This window comes from Limanda limanda, chromosome 5, assembly GCF_963576545.1.
Source record: "Limanda limanda chromosome 5, fLimLim1.1, whole genome shotgun sequence".
NCBI lineage: Eukaryota > Metazoa > Chordata > Actinopteri > Pleuronectiformes > Pleuronectidae > Limanda > Limanda limanda.
The window spans coordinates 1,620,435-1,642,945 of NC_083640.1; the positions used below are offsets into that span (position 1 = coordinate 1,620,435).

Here is a 22,511-nt window from a genome sequence, read left to right on the forward strand (position 1 = left end):
GAGGAAGATGAGAGGATGTGGGGATGAGGAGGATGAAGGGTTGTGGGTAAGGATGAGGATGAGGGAGATGAGGATGAAGAGGATGAGAGGATGTGGGGATGAGGAGGATGGGGATGAAGAGTTGTGGGTAGGGATGATGGAGATGAGGATGAAGAAGATGAAGAGGATGAAGGGAGATGAGGATGAAGAAGATGAGAGGATGAGGGAGATGAGGATGAAGAGGATGAGGAGGATGAAGGGATGAGTAGAGCGAGGTATGATGAAGAAGGACGATTGGACAAAGGGAGGGAAAGGGTAACTTGATGAATCAGAGACAAACGGAGCGTGACCAGGGATGTGTCTGCTTGACGTGTGATTGACGTGTGATTGACATGTGATTGACGTGTGATTGACATGTGATTGACATGTGATTGACATGTGATTGACATGTGATTGACATGTGATTGATGTGTGATTGATGTGTGATTGACGTGTGATTGACGTGTGATTGACGTGTGGACCTGCTCTTGATCTGAAGTTAACTCGTTAACTTCATCTAAACACACGTCAAGTTCCTCTTCACTCCAGAGACGACTCTCTCTCTCCACACGGCTCAGGCAGCTCGTAGCGTTAGCCTGCAGCTAGCGTGTAGCTGTAAAGGTCATTAAGCAAAGTGTCCAGTGTAAAGGACGGAACACGACAGATTCAGCATCAGATGATCCGTGTTCCACTGCTGGTGAACATGTGAGTTACATGTGAGTTACATGTGAGTTACATGTTGAAGCTGCTGCAGCTGTGACTCTGTGACTCTCACGTCTCGTCTCATCAGCAGCCTGAGGAGCAGCTCATCACCTGCTAATGACCTGGGTTTCCATAGCGATGACATCAGTACGGTCAGTCGTTTACACCCACACAACCACTCAAGCATCACACACACACACACACACACACACACACACACACACACACACACACACACACACACACACACACACACACACACACACACTCAAAGGTCAACATCCAGCCTTCCTCCTTCAGTGCAAATAAACACATTGAATCTTTGTCCTTGTTTCGACAGAAATAAATATCAGAGAATTTAAAACATTTCCATCTTTAAATTAACTTTTCATCTGTTAGTCATAAATGTGTTGTTTTATGAAAAACGCGAAACAATGCACAAATAAATCAGCATCATTTTAACCTGTTTGTGTTGTAAAAACACGCACTAATGAAAAAGCAGAATCGAGATGAAGACAAAAAATATTAAACATTGATTTATAGCAGAAAATATTAAGCTAATTTCATTTATCAAACTGGGATCTTTTATTTTAAATATTATTTAAATATGATTTTCAATCCTCAGTAGTTAACACTATACACACATATGTTGTGTGCATAGTGTGAGTGTGGGTCTGGATTAGCAACACACTCATTTGGGATATTTTCAAAGTAATATGAATATTTTTAGACTCATATTTAAATTAAACTACTTTATGAAAATAAATAATTGAAAAGACTCAGTTTCTCTTCACGGAAATAAAGATTCTCTGAGGTGATGGTGAGAGTTCGAACAACGTTGGGACTCATGACTTTATGATATTTATCAAATAAATGTATTGAATTATTAGAAAAATAATTAATTCGTACAGGGACGAGATTAATACTCAGTGTTACGCATGAGTACAGACACGTGACACTGGAACATGCAAACACAACGTATGAAGCATTTGAGCAGGATTATATCTGTGATATTATATTATATTATATTATATTAGTGTTTATGGTCACGTGTCACTTTTGAGCGGCTCCTCGCTGAGAAACTTCGTGCGTAAAAGTTCCAGAACCCAAAGTGACAACATAAGAATCAAGGCGAACTTTTCAATCATTCAATTAACAATGTGTGAGATAATTAATTAACCTTGGCTGCTGTTTGTTTCAGTGGAATTATTAATTTAAAATTAATATATCACACTTTTACGCGTTTAACAAATTCTAAACAGTTTCCCAGCACCAAGGTTTAATCCTGGCTCCAACATTAGAATCCCAGTTGAACCACAGAGCTGTGATCATCTCACCCATCACATCAGTATCGTCCCATGTTGTCTCCCGCGGCTCCTGGTCAGCTCGGGGCGCCCCCCCACCCCCCTCGGGGAGCAGCAGGTCGGGTTTCAGCTGAGGGAGGAGGAACCCGGCGAGGAGCTGGACATCCACACGCATCTGAGCCGAGCTCCTCCGGAACTTCTCCAGCTGATGGAGGAGAGGAGCTCAGGATCTCAGGTTCTCAGGAGCTCAGGAGCTCAGCATCCACAGCTGCTGTCTCCTGCAGGGAACAGTCAGGAGGTCGAGAAGGTCCAGGTATTTCCTCCTGAGCTCCAGGTCGCTTCTCTTCTTCTCTTCTTCTCTTTGGCCAAACGGAGCCGCAGAAACCGCAGAAACCGGATCCTCACGCACGGTGACTCCCGCACGAGAAGCTCGGCTCCGCTTTGTAATTAATTGTGGATGCGCTCACTCAGTGCGCGCTCCCGCGGCAGTGCGCGCTCAATCCGGACGTGACCGCGCGTCACAGCAGCGCGCAATGGACAAAAAGCCAGTACCTGCAGGGTGCGCGTCAATCCTCCAATCACGTTCCAGAGATTTGAATTGATCAATTTGACCTCATTAAACCACAGGCTGGAGACACGTGATCAGGGACCGGATCTCCAGCTTCATGAACCTTCATCATGTTGATGGGTTTGTTCCTCAGGATCAGATACAGGACAACACTGGGTCCTTCTCTGATCCTGTAGAGCTGATCCAGGATCAGATACAGGACAACACTGGGTCCTTCTCTGATCCTGTAGAGCTGATCCAGGATCAGATACAGGACAACACTGGGTCCTTCTCTGATCCTGTAGAGCTGATCCAGGATCAGTGTGGGTCTCTGAACAGAATCCGATCACACACACAATCTCCTGGGCTCTTCTGGTATCGAGATTGATATTGGTATTATATATCATTTTATACAATAATATTGTCTTTTGCACACTCTGTCTACATATTTTTACACTCATAGTATATTATATTATCTATTGTATAGTCAAATACTTATATTTATACCTCTACTATATATCATATCATATTATATCATACTCTCTATATATTCTTTGTATATATAAGTCTATATACACATATTTATACATGTGTACATATTATTATTGTATTTACTATTATTATTATATATACTGTTGCTGCCATTATTACTATATACTGCTATTATATTGGTATAATTACTATCATGTATAAATATATATTATGTTATATTATATACTATATATACTGCACTATTTTTATATACTGTCTAACAATAACATTACCATCATATCATCAGTACTATTACCATCATCTTGCCACTGCACCTTATCTACCTATTTATCTTGTGTTTCTGTTTTTATTCTTTCTACCGCAATATTTTTTATTTTATTCTATTGTATTGTATTTTATTGTATTCAAATATACCGGCTGCTATGACGACTTAATTTCCTTTCGGGGATGAATAAAGTAATCTATCTATCTATCTATCTATCTATCTATCTATCTATCTATCTATCTATCTATCTATCTATCTATCTATCTATCTATCTATCTATCTATCTATCTATCTATCTATCTATCTATCTATCTATCTATCTATCTATCTATCTATCTATCTATCTATCTATCTATCTATCTATCTATCTATCTATCTATCTATCTATCTATCTATCTATCTATCTATCTATCTATCTATCTATCTATCTATCTATCTATCTATCTATCTATCTATCTATCTATCTATCTATCTATCTATCTATCTATCTATCTATCTATCTATCTATCTATCTATCTATCTATCTATCTATCTATCTATCTATCTATCTATCTATCTATCTATCTATCTATCTATCTATCTATCTATCTATCTATCTATCTATCTATCTATCTTTCTAGACACTTGTTTTCAGGCCATTAAGGTTGATATCATCACATATGGACCTGACTCTTCAAAGTGCACAATAACACAACTTTAAACATTATCTCACATTTTTGGGAGTTGAAGGTTCACCACTGATACATCTCCTCAAACCAGTTGTTGACGTTTTGTGACATTTTCCACGTGTTAAGACACTTTCGCTCAAATGCCTTCGAGGTTTGTTTGGTGTTGTTTGGTGGGCGTGTCTGAGGTTTTGTCCAATCAGCAGTGACGTGTATATAAACGTCTGTGATGCAACGGATTCTAAAGTTCTCTTCAGATGCTGCAGCTTGATGGTCGACTGTATTTCATCAAACACGTATTTAAACTCATGGCATGAACTCACCAGAACAACAAAGACCTTCTCAGCGGCCGTATCAGTGTTTAACGCAGACCTTCAGGACTTCAAGAGGTTCTTCAGTTTTAACTTTCAGCTCTTTAAAGTAATTTGGAGCCAGTTCAACATGATGATGGACTTCAAGAAGAAGGAGATGTTGGTTGTTAGAGATGTTGTCAGCAAGATGAGGATGAGCTTACTGCTGGTTCCTCTCCAGCTCCTCTCTCTCCTCCAGCGCTCCACTTAAGGCAGCGCCAAGAAAAGACGAGCGAGGCAGAGAAAGAAAAGATTTTATTGTGTGAATTATTTAGAGGTTAAAGCAGGATGAGATTCCACAGACAAGAGCCCCTGATACAGTATTAATGAGCGGAGACATTAGAGGTTATTTCTCCTCTTTTCTGCCACTGCTGTGTTTCAACACTTCAACATCCAGCTGCTCCCGGAGGAAACAACGAGAAGCAACGAGAAGAGATGAACATTCCACCTGGAGTCCAGCCACCAAACTTCAGACGCCATCAAACACGACTTTATTTAAAATCAGGAAGTGGAGAAAGTCTGAGATGTGGATGTTTATGATCGATTGATTGAGATGAACAACGCATAAATGATAATAAGCAGAAACATCAGTGGATTTTGAGAGAAAGAACTGTTTCACATCTTCAGTCTGAACCAGGTGTGAACGGTTCCTCAGACCAATGGAGCAGAAGAGGAGATCTGGTTCTAAACGGTGGAAACAAACATTCAAACACAGAAGGGATGGATGTGAATGAAAAGCTCGGGTGTGAAAACACTCACACTCAACATGTCGTCACCTGCCTCCTCTCACTGCTCGTCCAATGACACGGCTCCATGACACCATCCACTTTGCATCGATCCTCTCATCAGGCTGATGGATTCGTTAACAGCAGGAGCTCTCGTCACCGGCCGAGGTCGGAGAGCAGGTCACATGAGTCGGATTCAGACCATACAGTCTGTGGTGGCAATTTTACCATTTGGGCTTTGATGTATAGAAAGATGAGCAAATGGATTCCCTTACATATCAGGGTGTTGCTCAAGTAACAGATGTTATATGAGTTCCTCACCCACAGGGTCACCTAACGATGAATTCACATGACAGGGGATGTGAGTGGGTTGTAAAACATTGATAAGACATCTTTGAATACAGATGTTTCACTCAAGGGGCCTGAGACAGAGTAGGAGACGGGATACTGATCACCTATTTCTAATGATCAAAGAGGTTAATCGATAACATGTGTTCCTCTCCAGGGGGAACTTTGACATGTATAACAGTGCTGTGTGTCCTGTATGTCATTGCTCATTGTATGAAATCTTTGCCATGGTTTTGTACGATGATGCCCATCTGCAGATGTAGAATTAAACTTCCAGAATGAACAATTGTAATGACTTGTGCTTGACTATTGAGAAATTTCCATGACAAGTCAAAGTCGAGCTGCATCAGTTTCTGTTTGAATCCACCAATATCAATGAAAACTGTATTAAAAGGACGATGTTTTATGACGAGAGACAGTCTTCAGCTTCAGACGCTGAGGAAGCCTCCTGTCAGCCGGGGACTCGCTGGGATCTGCTTCTCGCTGATGTTGTGACTGAAAGAACAAGATCTCAGATCAGTGACAGCGAGCCGGGACGAGCAGGAGGTTTGTCGGGATGTGAGAGACACCGGGGGGGACACTGACATGTGGTGGGTATCATGTCGCTCTGAGGTTTGTGGAGCTCAGGAAGTGAAGTGGAACAAATGCTGAGCGACACAGATCCTCGTCTCCGAACGTCAAACCAGAGAAGAGAACGAGCAGGAGACGGATGAAAGAGCTTCAGCATCAACATGACAGCAAGTCACACCGAGGCCAGAGTTCATCCTCTGAGGACCATGAATATCTAAGAGGAACTTCCTGTCCTGTGTTGTGGAGTCTCACATCACACTGAAGGTGTGAGACCACAGCAGAGTCGTTTCTTTCTGTGGCCATCAAACACCGGTACTGATAATATCATGTGAAATATAAATTGTTGTTTTAATCATATAATGTTCACTATCATGTGACATATTCCATAAAACATATTCCTGTTATCATTACTAGTTTCTGCCACTTATTGTCTAATGTTATTTTCATTTCTATTGTTATTTCCATTATTCTCTGGTTCTGCATCTACGCCGTGTACACTTAGTATTTTCATTTTCAAATATAATACACTTTATATTTAATTTGAATTGAATTTTTTTCTTATTGTTTACCACTCAGTTCTAAGCCTGTTAGTAAGGGACTTTTTATTTGCCGGTGGTGAAGCTGGAGAGGACATTGATTGGTTGATTAGCTGCAGGACAGATCTGTGAGAGGAGACGTCTCTTCCATCAGAACGATGAGCTTCCACCGTCGATACAGAAACTGAACTTTAGTCTGTGCACGTTATTCATTTATACCTTTAATAACAGTTTGTTCTCTATGCAGCCTTTGAGCAGAAACAACAACAAACAGAAATGAATCAGCAGTTCCTTCACGACAGAGGAGACGCACAGGGAGCTGCTCTGTCTCGTCTGTGCAGTGAATCAGAGGAAAGTTCATCCATCCTGACACATCCTCATTAAAACTGTTTTTAACAGCCAGGCCTGTCAGTGAGGTCACGTGTGACGAGGCGGCCTGCAGGTATCTGCCTGTCAGAGACGCTTCTGTCCCCAGAGTCACCCAAACACTGATTTAAAACCACGTTGTTCTTAAACCTTGGAATAAAAACTGCTACACAAACTTATGATAGGGATAAGTACGAGTACGAGTTAGCGTTTGAGCGTCGGCTGGTTTCATGGATAAATATAACTGGGTTTCATCGGCATAATAATGAGTATTCCCTGGTTAATTTCCTATTGGAAGAATATAGGAAGTAAATAGAATCAGGCCGAGCACAGAACCCTGAGGAACTGCTGGACCAGTTTCCATGTAACATGTAACTCTGACCCAGGTTTGGGTCGGAGAAGAATTCATCAGGGGGCAAATCCAGGAACTTTTTAAGCTTTTATCACTTTCTTTAACATTTTCACTAATTTCCCAGGAAAATTCACGAATCGTAAAATCAATCAGACATATTTAGAGTTGGTTTTCTTCACCTTCTGGTTTGTGATGGAGCTGGAGTTGGTTTTAAAGTCGTGTTTCCAGTGTCGAGCTAAATGAGTCGAATGCTTCAAACCCTCTGGAGTCGAGCAGCAGCTCTTGAAGTGTTTCTGTTCGACATGTGAATGTTTTCATCTCGTCCAGACTTCCTGCAGCGATCCGAGCCGTCAGCCAACAGGTGTCTCCTGTTTCCTCGGTTATTTAGTCAAGGGATTTCAGAGAGAGGTCCGAGGGGGGGGGGGGACCTCAGCTCTGTTATCGTTTCATCAGCTCATCGCTCGTCTGGGAAAGGTCAGACTCCTGGACTGCTCCTCGCTCAGGTGTGAGGGCTCTCAGTGTCGGTAGGGCTTAGCGAGTGAAGGACATGTGATGTTAGCCTGATCCGCCACATCAGCCCCCCCCCCCCCCCCGGCACTCTCACTGAACCTCAGAGTTTATACAACATGTAGAGTTATCCTCATGTTACGGGCCGTGATGTCTGCCTGCGTCATCAGCAGAGGGCGGAGTCTGACCCGTGAACAAACAGACTCTCACCTTCAGACAAAACACAGGAAAGAACCTGTTTCCATCTCGTCCTCAGACACAAGCTTCTTCTTTGTGTGTCTTGTTTCTCGTTTTTAAAAAGACACTCAAGCTTTTTGAAGACTCTTTGGTTTCTGGCGTCTTTTCCTCTTTTTCACCCATTTGCTGCAGATTCTTTCTCCTGTTGCGTTTCTCACTGAAGTCTCTTAGAAACGCTGAGTCGTTATTTTCTGACATTTACAATTTAAACGTAAAGAAACACAAATGTCTTGAACCAGATTATAACTAAGTGTTGATTCCATTGATTAACGTTTGTTGTTTTTCTGCTTTCAAAAAGTTGCGATCGACAGCTGAAGTGACTCCTGATTGGTCGATCTAGATAGAGCAGTTCCATCCTCGCAAGATGGTGACATTTGTCTCTGCCATCATGGTATTTTGCGTCATTCTGAATTGTGACAGAAACGTCATCCATCGTGATATTTACAGACTGAAACTGTCTCATTTGTCTTATTTGAGAATCAATTAATCAATTTTACACAATGAAGTGTTTTCTATATTTCCTCGTCCAGAGCTTCTGAAAACCTTGACTTGACGTGAACCAGTTTATCTGGAGATGAATCCATCCAGATTTACTGGTGCTATCGTAGAAGCAGTTCCCGGAGTTTCTCTGTCAGGACGACATGTCGCAGCTTGTTGCCTCCTCCCCCTCCTGCAGCGCACAGAGAAGAACCAACAGTTTTATTAATAATGAAACACAAAGATTTCTATTTGATGGCTCGGTCGTCTCTGTGACGCACTGACCCCACTTTGAGAAGAAAAAGGCTTTTTCAAGGAATGGTCTCCACTGAAGCGGGAGGAGAGCATCTCCGTTTGAAGAGGCTTTTATTGGATATGGAGCCTGAGAGCACCTGACCGCCATCTCAGCCCGTTCCTGTCCCACTAACACAGCAGGAGGTGCGTCCAACATTCAGACATGTCAGAGCGAGGAGGACTCACACTCATCTCCTCGGTCCTCACGTGAGGTCAGAGGAATTTGTCTTTGTGAATAAGTGAGATGAAAACAAGGAGGTTTTGTTTGACACTGATCTCATCAGGTTTACAGACAGTGAACCTCCACAGGGAGACAGATGAGGAGACAGGTGAGGAGACAGGGGAGGAGACAGGGGAGGAGACAGGTGAGGAGACAGGTGAGGAGACAGGGGAGGAGACAAGTGAGGAGACAGATAAGGAGACAGGGGAGGAGACAGGTGAGGAGACAGAGGAGGAGACAGGGGAGGAGACAGGTGAGGATACAGGTGAGGAGACAGGTGAGGAGACAGGAGAGACAGGTGAGTAGACAGTTGAGGAGACAGGTGAGGAGACAGGTGAGGAGACAGGTGAGGAGACTGATGAGGAGACAGATGAGGACACAGGTGAGGAGACAGGTGAGGAGACAGGTGAGGAGACATGTGAGGAGACAGAGGAGGAGACAGATGAGACAGGTGAGGAGACAGGTGAGGAGACAGAGGAGGAGACAGAGGAAGAGACTGATGAGGAGACTGATGAGGAGCCAGGTGAGGAGACAGATGAGGAGACTGATGAGGAGCCAGGTGAGGAGCCAGGTGAGGAGACTGATGAGGGGACAGGTGAGGAGACAGGTGAGGAGACAGATGAGATAGGTGAGGAGACAGTTGAGGAGACATGTGAGGAGACAGGTGAGGAGACAGAGGAAGACACAGGTGAGGAGGACACAGGTGAGGAGACAGAGGAGGAGACAGGGGAGGAGACAGGTGAGGAGACAGATGAGACAGGTGAGGAGACAGGTGAGGAGACAGGTGAGGAGACAGGGGAGGAGACTGATGAGGAGACAGGTGAGGAGACAGGTGAGGAGACAGAGGAGGAGACAGAGGAGGAGACAGAGGAGGAGACAGGTGAGCAGACAGGGGAGGAGACAGGTTAGGAGACAGGTGAGGAGACAGGTGAGAAGACAGGTGAGGAGACATGTGAGGAGACAGGGGAGGAGACAGATGAGGAGACAGGTGAGGAGACAGATGAGGAGACAGGTAAGGAGACAGATCAGAAAGGTGAGGAGACAATTGAGGAGACAAGTGAGGAGACAGATAAGGAGACAGGGGAGGAGACAGGTGAGGAGACAGATGAGACAGGTGAGGAGACAGGTGAGGCGACAGAGGAGGAGACAGGTGAGTAGACAGGGGAGGAGACAGGGGAGGAGACAGGGGAGGAGACAGGTGAGGAGACAGATGAGACAGGTGAGGAGACAAGTGAGGAGACAGATAAGGAGACAGGGGAGGAGACAGGTGAGGAGACAGATGAGACAGGTGAGGAGACAGGTGAGGAGACAGAGGAGGAGACAGGTGAGGAGACAGGGGAGGAGACAGAGGAGACAGAGACAGGTGAGGAGACAGGTGAGGAGACAGGTGAGGAGACTAATGAGGAGACAGGTGAGGAGACAGAGGAGGAGACAGGTGATGAGACAGATGAGACGGACACAGGTGAGGAGACAGATGAGGAGACAGGTGAGGAGACAGGTGAGGAGACAGGTGAGGAGAAAGAGGAGGAGACAGGTGAGGAGACTGATGAGGAGACAGATGAGACAGATGAGGAGACAGATCAGACAGGTGAGGAGACAGGTGAGGAGACAGGGGAGGAGACAGATGAGACAGGTGAGGAGACAGGTGAGGAGACAGGTGAGGAGACAGGTGAGGAGACAGATAAGACAGGTGAGGAGCCAGGTGAGGAGACAGGGGAGGAGACAGATCATACAGGTGAGGAGACATGTGAGGAGACAGGGGAGGAGACAGATGAGGAGACAGGTGAGGAGACAGGTGAGGAGACAGATCAGACAGGTGAGGAGACAGATGAGGAGACAGATGAGACGGAGACAGGTGAGGAGACAGATGAGGAGACAGGTGAGGAGACAGATGAGATGGACACAGGTGAGGAGACAGATGAGGAGACAGATGAGACAGGTGAGGAGACAGGTGAGGAGACAGGTGAGGAGACAGGTGAGGAGACAGGTGAGGAGACAGATAAGACAGGTGAGGAGCCAGGTGAGGAGACAGGGGAGGAGACAGATCATACAGGTGAGGAGACATGTGAGGAGACAGGGGAGGAGACAGATGAGGAGACAGGTGAGGAGACAGGTGAGGAGACAGATCAGACAGGTGAGGAGACAGATGAGGAGACAGATGAGACGGAGACAGGTGAGGAGACAGATGAGGAGACAGGTGAGGAGACAGATGAGATGGACACAGGTGAGGAGACAGATGAGGAGACAGGTGAGGAGACAGGTGAGGAGACAGGTGAGGAGACAGGTGAGGAGACAGATCAGACAGGTGAGGAGACAGATGAGACAGGTGAAGAGACAGGTGAGTAGACAGATGAGACGGAGACAGGTGAGGAGACAGATGAGGAGACAGGTGAGGAGACAGATGAGATGGACACAGGTGAGGAGACAGATGAGGAGACAGGTGAGGAGACAGGTGAGGAGACAGATGAGGAGACAGATGAGGAGACAGGTGAGGAGACAGATGAGGAGACAGATGAGGAGACAGATTAGGAGACATGAGCAGAGATTTGTGTTTTGCTCTTTTTCATCCTGACGTCAGTGAAGAGAAACTTCTGTGAATAAATAAAGGTCAAAACTGTTTTCAGAGCCGAGGGTCAGAATATTAATGGTAATGTTAATTTATGCGTAATGATGAAGTGCAGGTGAAAACAAATAAAGCAGGAGATTGTTTAACTAAATCTGCATAAAAGTGAAAGTTAAAGACGTGACCTCCACTTGCTGAGCTTCTTCAGCTGCTCTCTGATCCACACTCAGATCCTGGAATAAGAGAAATAAAACACACGAGATTTAAAGGTGTAGTAACATTATGTTTGACAGTGAGCATCATTAATTTAATCTAGAAGTTATTTAAACCATCAGCTGTGCTTTGGACCAAACTCTGATAATAGAAACGTCAGGTTGGACACACGTTGAGAAAACCTGAAACATTTGTTTTTCTGTTTTTTGTTTTCTGCCTCAGTGAACATTTATTTCTTTAAACTCACCTGCTCTGTGCGACTCCGGGAATCAAACCCGTGACCCCGGCTCACCCGCTGACTCACCCCGTCAGGAAGTTTAGACAGAACAGTGTCAGAGTTCAGTTGCACTTTTCCTCCAATGACACGGAGTCTCTGCTCCCAGCTGTCGTCCTGCATGTCGTCCAATCAGCTGATGAATATTCAGCGGTGGGTATTAGCATATTGTTCAGGATATTAGCATCGAGACGCTGACAGCAGCAACTGATGAGTCAGAGGGGGGGGGGGGGGAGTGGGCAGCTCCGGCCTGGGGGGGGGCAGCGGGTCAGGATTCATCACGTCCACGAGGTGGACAGGTCACGGAGGCCGGAGCTCAGCCTGATGGGAAGAAGGTGGCAGCAGAGGAGAAGATTCACAACACAGAGACCGAAGTCTGAGCAGATCCAGGACATGTTTGAGATGTAGATCTGTGAGTCGTGGCCTCTCAAGACGACCTGCTACAGACGAGCTGCGACTCTGACAACGACTCCGAGCTTCAAAGATGTTCAGAAACGTGACGTCAGCCACTGAGTAGAGAAATACTTTCTCCTGAAATACCTCAGATATAAACTCCGAAAAGTCGTTCGGACTCAGAGTCTGTGGAGAAGTGGAGTGATCAGATGATCAGCATGAAGGTCCCGCCCACACACCCCCTCCACCAGCCACAGCTGTCAATCAAGACTACTTTAAAGCTTTTTTTTACTTTGGTAAAAGGGCGTTAACTTTGCATAAATATGTATTTGAGCCTTATTTGGAAATGTGAACTTCTACACACACGGTGTGATAACGATACAAACACACACTGTACAGTTAAAGTCCAAGCACCTTTGGATGTATACAGTCTTAGTTTTGGATTGCATCAGCGTGTTTTTTTTTATTTATTTTTTTTGAACTTCTTTTTATTTCCTTTTGTCACATACAGTCATACAGTACATCGTTTTTAACATGAAATTAGGTATCACGGGTTCAAGTCTTAGGTTACTGGGGTTAACTGTCCATGTATGTTCCCGGGTCCAGGCCATCATGATCCAAATATATCGAAATCAAGTTACTGATTAGCAATGTCCACAGACACAATACATTTCACATTACATTTCATCAAGACATTATTCTGAAATAGTATGACCTGCATATGTCCATTGGTTAAAAGGGGAAACAAAGGGAAGACAAAAGCAATATATATATATATATATTTTTTTTTTTTTTTTTCTCATATCAGATGGAAATGTAGAGCAATCGGGGACCAGCTGTTTTTAAAAACCTCTGTTTTCAGTTGTAATAGTGCAGTCAGGTATTCCATCCTGTACATATCTTGAATTCTGCCCCTCCATCAGCGTGTTTTTTGTTTTATTTTGATTGAACCGGTTTCTTCCTGTCCAACACTTGTCATTGTACCTTTGACCCTGAGTTACCTGAACGGGACAAACTATTGACGTCCTGTGGTAGAAAGAGTCTGAAGCTCCGATGAGCCGTGTTCCACGTAGAGCTCCTCACCGATGTGGGATAGAAGCTGTGATCGGGTCTGGAGCTCAGCTGCAGCTTCTCCTCACTGAAGGTCTCCTCACGGCCGATCTGCAGTTACACTCACAGTCCACAGGCAAACACAAAGCAGCAGCTGCCAGGTGAGATGAAGCTCTCACATGTAAATGTGCTCGGCGATGGAGCCGATGCATTTTTCATGGTGGCCCCGGCCGCTCGGCTCCTCTCACATGACGACGGGCTCTTATTGTCCCGTGTGCTCGTCGGGGCGTGCGACCACCGGCTCTGATGCAATCTGCACCTCGCTCGCTGGAACCGATTCAGCTCTGCAGGCGAGGTGACGTAACCCGTGTTTCATCCCTTTATCATAAAGATGCAGATATGCAAGAGGTGGAAAGTACAATTACACACATACTGCACGGAGGTACTACATGTACATAAACTCTACTGCAACTTCAACGTATCTAATATCAAAGGAGAATTACTCTGAAACAGAACTTCATCATTTCACAGTTATGTTTTATAACTGCTATGTTAAGATAACAAAAACAATACATGAGAATAACAACTGTTCAGATTCATCTTGTGGTTCTTTGGACAAACTTTTAAAGTAATTTTTTACTGATGTGTACATTTAATGAGTATTTTTAGATACTAACTTATTAGTATTTTGCCGTAAGTAAAGAATCTGAGTATTGCTGAGGCTGCGTCCAAACTGAAACATTTTACTTTAGAAACTTGTCTTGTGCTGTCCTCTGGATCACAGACTAAAACGTTGCTGGTCTCGTTGTAGTCTGAAATCTCTTCTACGTTCTCTTCCTGATTGGTTCTCATCAGTCACATGACTCGACTCCCAGCGGTGAACACGAAGCTAACACTTCCTGTCAGTTCCACATCGTTGTCAGTCAGAGAAAAGAAATCCCTGCTCTGACTCTTCACCATCACTGTTATATATAATTTAATATCTGATCATATTCACAGTTTTATATATGATCATATATCCCAGTGGAAGATGTGGACCTGCTGCTGGTGTCTGGTTCTGTACTGATCTACTGGAAGTGGCTGAATAATGAATCACATGTTGGATGTGAGAGAGTTGAACCTCAGCACTGACTCAACACACTGGGGCTGTTTGTGTTGTTGGACACATGTTTAGTCAGCGCACCCCCGAGGCTGTTTGTTTACATGTTAACATGACGTGTACATGGCGTGTATGAGCTCCACGTGACCAACATACAAACACAACAAGCAGCTCGCTGCACAATGAGAGCGTAACCCAGGAGGATTCTGGGAAACAGCAACAATCACAGGAGAAAAAAAACTAACATGAAATGAAACCAAATAAAATGTAAATTTGTTTTTACTTTACAATGAATAAGTAAATGAATGATAATGAAATGCAATATTTCTCCTTACATTAAAAATAAGTATGTCTTTTTAAACAATATAATTATGATTAGGACAAGTCTCACACTATATTTAACCTGTTTCAAAGTTTTAAACCTCTCTGTTTGTGCATTTTTTCTTGTGATAATAAAATAATCATTATTATTTAATCAGTATAGTGTTTATCGTGCTTCCCTTCAGTCTCTGACAGATCCATCTCAGGAAGTGTCTCCAGGCCGTGAACTGCTCGTCTCTGTCAGTGTCTCATTAAGAGAGACTCGTCCTGGACGCTCAGCTGAATCTAACGAGCTGTTGGGCTGATCGCTGTCAGGCAGCCATCTACCCCCCCCCCCCCGACCGAAACGCTCGCTCGGCTGAAATGAAGCCTGACGGGACGTTCAAGGGCAGAGCAGATAGAGCACATAGAGCACATAGAGCACATAGGTCAGAGGTCAACTCACTCTGCAGAATCTGTGATCTACTGAGCGTGACCTCTGACCTTCTGACTCCTTACAAACCATTTTCGAGTGCGACTGAGTGTAAGGCAACTGAGATTTCCAGAATAAAGTCGTGACATTAAAGTCAATATTTGTTTTCTTTATAAGGAAGTCCAGCTTTATTCCTGTAATATTATATTTTTTTCCTAAAGTTTTTACAACTCAGTCTCAGTTACCAATATGATATTTTTTCAGTTCTGATATACAATCATTTTGCTGTTTTGCTCCGGTCGCTCTACCTGCCTCACTACTGCCCTCTAGGTGAACTGCAGCTGTGGTGAACTTGGTTACTCTGGCGCTAGCGGTGCGACTTCGTGGTCGACCTCCGACGCAGCGCTCAGCCACACTCAGGTCGGCCATGTTGTGGACTGATGGTTTCACTGCAGCTCTCACCGCCACTTTACCACCGATAAATAAAACATAGACTCCATCTTTCTTTCTATCCATCTATCTATATCACACACATGCACACACACACGCACATACACACAATGATCAGGACATACAACACAAAGTGGTGCTGTCACATCAGAGCAGGACCACGACTCTAACGTCTGTTTTCTATAGATATAGATATATAGAGCTGGGATTTTGTTTATTTAAATGATGTCACATCACAGGCTCACTTCCTGTCTGTGGTTTAAAACACATCAGCTGAGAGTCATTAACGAGTGCAGTGATTCTATAGGTCGATCATTTACCAGCACCAGTGAACCAGTGATGTTGAACTGGGATAATAACACAAACCACAGTTATTGACTTTCTCTCAGCTGCTGCTCGACTGCAACGAGAAACAAGGATCGAACCCCCGAGGTCAAAGGAATCCATACGTTTCCATGAACAGAAACAGAAAGGTCAGAGTCACGCTGAGCAATAATATATATATATTTAGTGAGATTAAAACAAACCACTTCATTATTGTTCCTTTGTTGTTGTCTGTGTGCTGCTGCCCCCTGGTGACTCATCACAGTATTTCAACTGAGTGAAAGCTAAAGGACTCAGTGTTTCTATAGAAACTGTTAAACTGTTAAAGAGCTTCAGTAAAATAATGATAAATGTTTTCTCTGCTGCTCGTTGTTTGTTACTGAGACAAATCGATTCAAACTTAAATTTATCATGTTTGAAGATCGACTCAGGAAGTAAATGGTTTAGAAATAAGAAATCTGCTTTCACTTATTTCAAACAGGAACAATTAAACATTTTTGTTCTTTTAAAAATATATATAGAGAAGTTTTTATGAATGTTTCTCCAGAAACTTTGACTTTAAACATATTAAATAAAAAAATAAAAAACTGGGGTTTAGTGTTAAAAACATCAACGTGTTTGAATAATTTTAAAACTATGAAATCAGTCAATTATGACATTAAACAGATCAATAAACTGTTTATCAGCAAAAGATTTAACTGGAGAAATGAAGCAGTAAAAACTCATAAACTGAAGGTGATTTTAAATTATTGATCACAAAGAAGTTTTAAAGTTTTACAATGTAAACAAAAAGTGAATGGAACTTTTTCAAAATAAATTCATCATTCAAAGTGAAATCATGTTTATTTAATCTGAAAACCATCAACAGATCTACAACTCGTCGTGTGGCACCACAGCTTCTCCGTAGTTCGTCACCTGACTTTCAACAAACAGCTTGTGATTGTCCAGAATCTCCGACTTGGTCAGTTTTCCATCCTGAAGAAGATGAAGAAGAAGAAGAAGAAGAGGTGAAGGTGAAACTCTTCATTTATTGACATTGTTCAATATGTTTTAACAAACTAACTGTTGAGGGTGAGACTGAATTAAAATCATCAGTGTGAAAATGTTAGGATAAACAATAAGACGTGAGTTTGAAGTGAATCTGGACCTGGTTGGTGTCGGACTCCTTCAGGAGGTGTTTGGCTTCAGAGTCGGCGGCGTCATGATTAGCCGGAAACATCAACTCCATCAGTTCCTGTTTGTCCACTTTCCCGTCTTTGTTCATGTCTTTTTCCTCGAGGAAGTCTTGACGTTGCTTCTCCATCAAATCCGAATCGTTATCATCGTTTCCTGGAGGGAACAGTTCATCTGCAGCCGGGATCAAGTAATCAGATTACAGGAGAGTCAGATTCTGTAGACTCCAGTCTGGTGACAACGTTAGAATAATTTTAATCCTTTATTAACCATTTACCACAGATTCAATTCAAACTGTATTCACCAAAACCAAACCAGAGGGTTCAGAGTTAGGCTCCTCCTCCTCGTACTCTTCCTCTTCCACTTCCTCATCGACATTCTTCACTTCCATCACTTCTTATACCTCCTCCACTTCCTCCTCCACCTATTCCACGTCCTCTACCTCCTCAACTTCCTCCTCTTCCCCTACCTCCTCCGCTTCCTTCACTTCTGATACCTCCTTCACTTCCTTCACTTCCTTCACTTCCTCCTCCACCTATTCCACATCCTCTACCTTGTCCACCTCCTCCACTTCCTCGTCGACTTCTTTCACTTCCATCACTTCTTATACCTCCTTCAATTCCTCCTCCACCTATTCCACGTCCTCTACGTTGTCCACTTCCTCCTCCACCTCCTCCTCTACCTCCTCCACTTCCTTCACTTCCATCACTTCTTATACCTCCTCCACTTCCTCCTCCACCTATTCCACGTCCTCTACCTTGTCCACCTCCTCATCCAACTCCTCCACTTCCTCCTCTTCCTCTACCTCCTCCGCTCCCTTCACTTCCATCACTTCTTATACCTCCTTCACTTCCTCCTCCACTTCCTCTACCTCCTCCACTTCCTTCACTTCCTCTACCTTCTCCACTTCCTCTACCTCCTCCACTTCCTTCACTTCCTCTACCTCCTCCACTTCCTCTACCTCCTCCACTTCCTTCACTTCCTCTACCTTCTCCACTTCCTCTACCTCCTCCACTTCCTCTACCTGCTCCACCTCTGAGGTCCATTTTAAACGTCCGTCCTCCTTAAACCTTGAAAATTCTTCTTTGTTTACAGAACCTTCACATATTTAATGTATTTTATAAACAGTTGAGTTCTGAGTGAAAGTTGTGAGCGGAACTTTTTACCCATGAACTCGTTCACGTCGATGGAGCCGTCTCCGTTCTTGTCAAAGTCGTCTATCGTTTCCTGTTCGTGCCATTTGAAATAAACAATGTTCACGTTAATATATGACACTGAATGAGTGGGAATCAGTGACATCACAACTCTCAGTGACATCACAGCTCTCAGTGACATCACAGCTCTCAGTGACATCACAGCTCTCAGTGACATCACTCGCCTGAACCACGACGTCCCTCATGTGATTGAAGTTTTCCGGATGAAGGAAAGCGTTGAACTCGAGTTTGTGGAGCTTCAGATCTGCGTCGGTGTCGGCGGCTCTGAAGCGTCGCTCCTCCTGCAGCATCTGGGGGATGTTGACATCTTCTTTCGTGAGAGGGTCGTCTGTGGGAGGAGAAGACAAACCGATCAGAGGTCATGTGACGTCAGGTGACTCAGGGTGTGATGGGTGGGTTCTTACCCATGTAGCTGCCGTACGAGACGTTCTTATACTCGTCCCAGCTGATCAGGCCGTCCTCGTCCGTATCGAAGTCCTTCCACCGATCCTCCACTTGTCCATTCGTGTAGTTCCTCTGAACGTTTTGGATCCAGATCTTCAGTTCGTCCTCGGAGATGAAATCGTCTTTGTCTGCGTCGATTCTGTCCACGAGGATTCTGCAGAGAGAAACACAGTTAATAAAGTTTAGAAGCTTTGACAGTATGACATCACACGTCATTATCGTAACAATGTGGTGACAAGTGGGACATTCAAATGATTAACTGTTTTATTTCCAACATTACAACACGTTGTAACAAGTTGAACCTGTTGAACGAGTCGAGTTCACGTTAACCTGCGGAACAGGAAGTGAAAAGCTGAATGTTTCCGAGCAGCCGACACGTTTACAGGAAGACACACCTGAGAAGGAGACTCATGAGACACAGAGGACACGTACACACACGTCTGGGAAAGAGTCTTTTCCTCATTTCACCTGAACTCTGGGATTTGTTTCATTAAATCCACCGAGGACGTCAAGTTGTCATCAGGTTGTTTGTTTGTTTGTTTTATGCAAAAACTACTGAGCCGATCTCTATGAAACCGTGAGGATGTAGAACTGCAACAGATTGTGAGTGACAGGTTCACAGACTTAAAGGTGAAACATGAGTGAAGTGAGCACAACTGTAGCTGAAACTCTGACGTCTGAGTGTCTGCGTGGATGGTAACAACTTTACAGAGGCAACAAAGCAAAACACCAAGAGGCTGTAAGTCGTAAACTCACGCGAGCTGAGTGATGCTCTCCTCTGGGGCGAGCTGGTTGAAGCTTCTCGCTCCATCTGGTTCCAGAAGAGCTCCGTGCTCGTGCTCGTGGTCTTGGTCGTGGTCGTGGTCGTGGTCGTGGTCGTGGTCGTGGTCGTGTTGGTCCTCGAGGTGAGAGAGCGGCTCTTCCTCGATCACTTCGCTCTTCTTCTCTGTTTGCTCGCTGCTGCCGAGGACGACGCAGGAGACGAAGCAGATCAGCAACAGACGGATCATCCTGAGACACATTTAGATATTAAACATTAAACACATCTATAAACACCTTTAATGTTTTAAGTTCAAACACAAACATTCATAGATAGAGAGATTAAACCCTGTGATGTCATCATGATGAAAGTTCTTCACGTCACTACGATGACTGCAACAATATGCAGATTATTTTTTATGTGACGTCATTTTTCTGAAAATCATAATTTTCTTTCTTCTTTGAAAAATGACTTTAACAAATTTTAAACTTTATTTATGGCATTTGTTAACTAAGTTTAATCAAATAAAAACAAACAGCTGAACTCACCTGTCGTTTCACCTGCTCTCTCTTTCTCTCTTTCTCTCTTTCTCTCTTTCTCTCTCTCTGTCTCTCTGTATATCTCTCTCTCTCTCTCTCCCTCCCTCTCTCGGTTTCACTCTCCCTCCATCTCTCCCAATTTAATTGGTCCACCTCAGCATGTGCTCAATTCTCATTGGCTGTTAGTTTTATTTGGGACCAATCAGCAGCAGGAGATAAACAGCGTTGGTTTCACATCTTTAAAAAACAAAAAGAGGATTATTATTTATTATGGTAGTTTAGCTTTTTATTTCTGTGATATTTACAAAGACTCTGAATTAATTCAGGTATATGCTCATAGATGTTCTTAGAGAGAACTATGTGCGTATATTATCATCTTATAAATATGTGCTGATGTGCAGACACTCTTTATTTCTATTTTTCAGACAGTTGCCATGTTAGTTTGCTTTTGGTTTGTTATATTCAATAAGAAAAAGTGAGGGAGGGAGAAAGAAGGGAGGAGAGAAGGCAGGAAGGAAGGGAGAAAGGGAGGGAGGGAGGGAGGGAGAAAGAAAGAAAGAAAGTAGGGAGTAGGGAAGGAGGCGGGGAGAAAAGAAGGCAGGGAGGAACAAAGCATCAACTTTCTCTTGTTTCTTGAAAGTACAAAAAAAACTTACATTCTAAAGATTTTAAATGAAATGAAAGAAATTATGTTCTGATTTAATAATAAAATCTGGTGCAGTGAACAATAACAATGATCTGACTGGTTTCTGCTTGATGCCACCAGAGGGCAGTGTGGTGCAAACCTCATGGTGTTGTTCAAAGTTGTAATTTGAAGTTCAAACCTGTGAACTCTTCGATGGTCATTTTCTGAATATTTGTCTCTTTCCTTGTTTTAACCAAAGCTTCTTCCTCATTTCTATCGAGTATATTGAGAGAACGCTTGAAGAGTTTAAAGAGAAAATCCAACTATGAGGGAAACCTGTTGTGGGACATGAAGGACGTGAAGTACAACACTGATAGTGCTAAGATGATTTGTTTCAGTTACTGTAGAAGCAGGAGGCAATTAGCTTAGCTTAGCATAACACCGGGAAACTGGGGGGTTCAACAGTTACCTAGCTAACAGCCTAAAGATGGACGGAATGACAACTCAAAACATCTCAATCACCCCCTGGTGGCTGGTTGTAGTATAGGTCATAAACTCCACCCCTCCATGTCAGCAGATGGGACATGGTCTAAACAAAAAAATCAAAGTAGATGTTGAAATATCTAATACATCCACTAGGTGGCACTAAGACATCACCAATATATATATATTTTATATTCATATATTATTCTTAGACTGGATTTTCAATTCGATTTGTAAATACAAAGAACAAATAACCAGTTTTGTGTTTATTGATGGACAATTCAAATCTACAGGTCAGACAGGTCATCATGCGACTTAGTGACACCTGAGCCGTCTCCATGGCAACTGATCAAACTGATGAAGACTATGAGATGTTGTTGTCGTTGAGTCAAGATAATTTTAATTTTTTTAATGTTTTCCTTCGAGGTTCGGCTCATAATCTCGATCTCTCACGTGATGTCGACTAAGAAGAAGTGATTTATTTCTTCTCTCTGTCGTGAGAGGAGATTCTTTTATTTCCTGTAGTAATTCTGTGATTATCAGCTGATACACTTCAGGACATTGAGTGAGATAGTGTGAACAAAAGAGCCGATGATATGTCACGTCCTTATCAGCCTGTTGTACTTTACACGTTAATAATCTTGAATCTTATCCTGGATTTATTTGCCCTTAGGTTACAATGGATCAGGAGAACAGCACGATCACTTTACACAGGAAAGTTACTGATGGACTTTCTCACTTCTGTCTCAGACAAACCACAAACAAACCAAACTAACAATTCCAACCAACAAACCAAACTACAAAACAACTAACAAACTCATGAACAAACCCATAAACCAAGAAATAAACCAACCAACACAACCACTAACCAGCAAATAAACCAACAATAAACCAACATTCACAAGAAAGAAAATCTTAAAAACCAAATCTAAAGAAATAATGAAATACTTGTGTTGTCGTTCGCTCCTTGTCGATGCAGGAATGTGGAAGCAGATCCACATCTGAACATGTCACGTCTGGGATCTGAGTGCCGGCTGTAACACAACATTATCTGACACCAAACCCTGGTGCAGCAACAAGCCAGTTTGTCTGGTTTCTTCTGCTGCAGCTGGATCTCTGCTGGAAAGAGGCTCCTGACTTCTGGTCATGGGCCCATTTTATAAATCCCACTGTGACACATTCAGATCAACAGGCCTGTT

The 22,511-nt window shown here is 43.4% G+C and overlaps 1 protein-coding gene across 1 annotated transcript; it reads right to left on the reverse strand.

The window, feature by feature from the left end:
* Window positions 1–16,944: 16,944 nt before the first annotated feature.
* LOC133001418 (calumenin-A-like) lies at window positions 16,945–20,257 on the reverse strand. Its single transcript, XM_061070992.1, has 7 exons — window positions 20,214–20,257; window positions 19,662–19,916; window positions 18,866–19,059; window positions 18,626–18,789; window positions 18,414–18,474; window positions 17,222–17,421; window positions 16,945–17,049 (listed from the first exon to the last, which is right to left on the reverse strand). Exons 2-7 carry the CDS (start codon window positions 19,913–19,915, stop codon window positions 16,945–16,947), a joined length of 978 nt encoding a protein of 325 aa, XP_060926975.1. The 5' UTR covers window position 19,916; window positions 20,214–20,257.
* Window positions 20,258–22,511: the final 2,254 nt, after the last annotated feature.

What these genes read in the sequence shown, in the direction of transcription:
- LOC133001418 (XM_061070992.1), bottom strand. Translation starts at nt 19,915, where the DNA reads ATGATCCGTCTGTTGCTGATCTGCTTCGTCTCCTGCGTCGTCCTCGGC. An exon ending in GAGAGCATCACTCAGCTCGC is followed by an intron (nt 19,060 to 19,661) that starts GTGAGTTTACGA and finishes TTCTCTCTGCAG; the next exon opens with AATCCTCGTGGACAGAATCG. An exon ending in TGAGGGACGTCGTGGTTCAG is followed by an intron (nt 18,475 to 18,625) that starts GCGAGTGATGTC and finishes TGGCACGAACAG; the next exon opens with GAAACGATAGACGACTTTGA.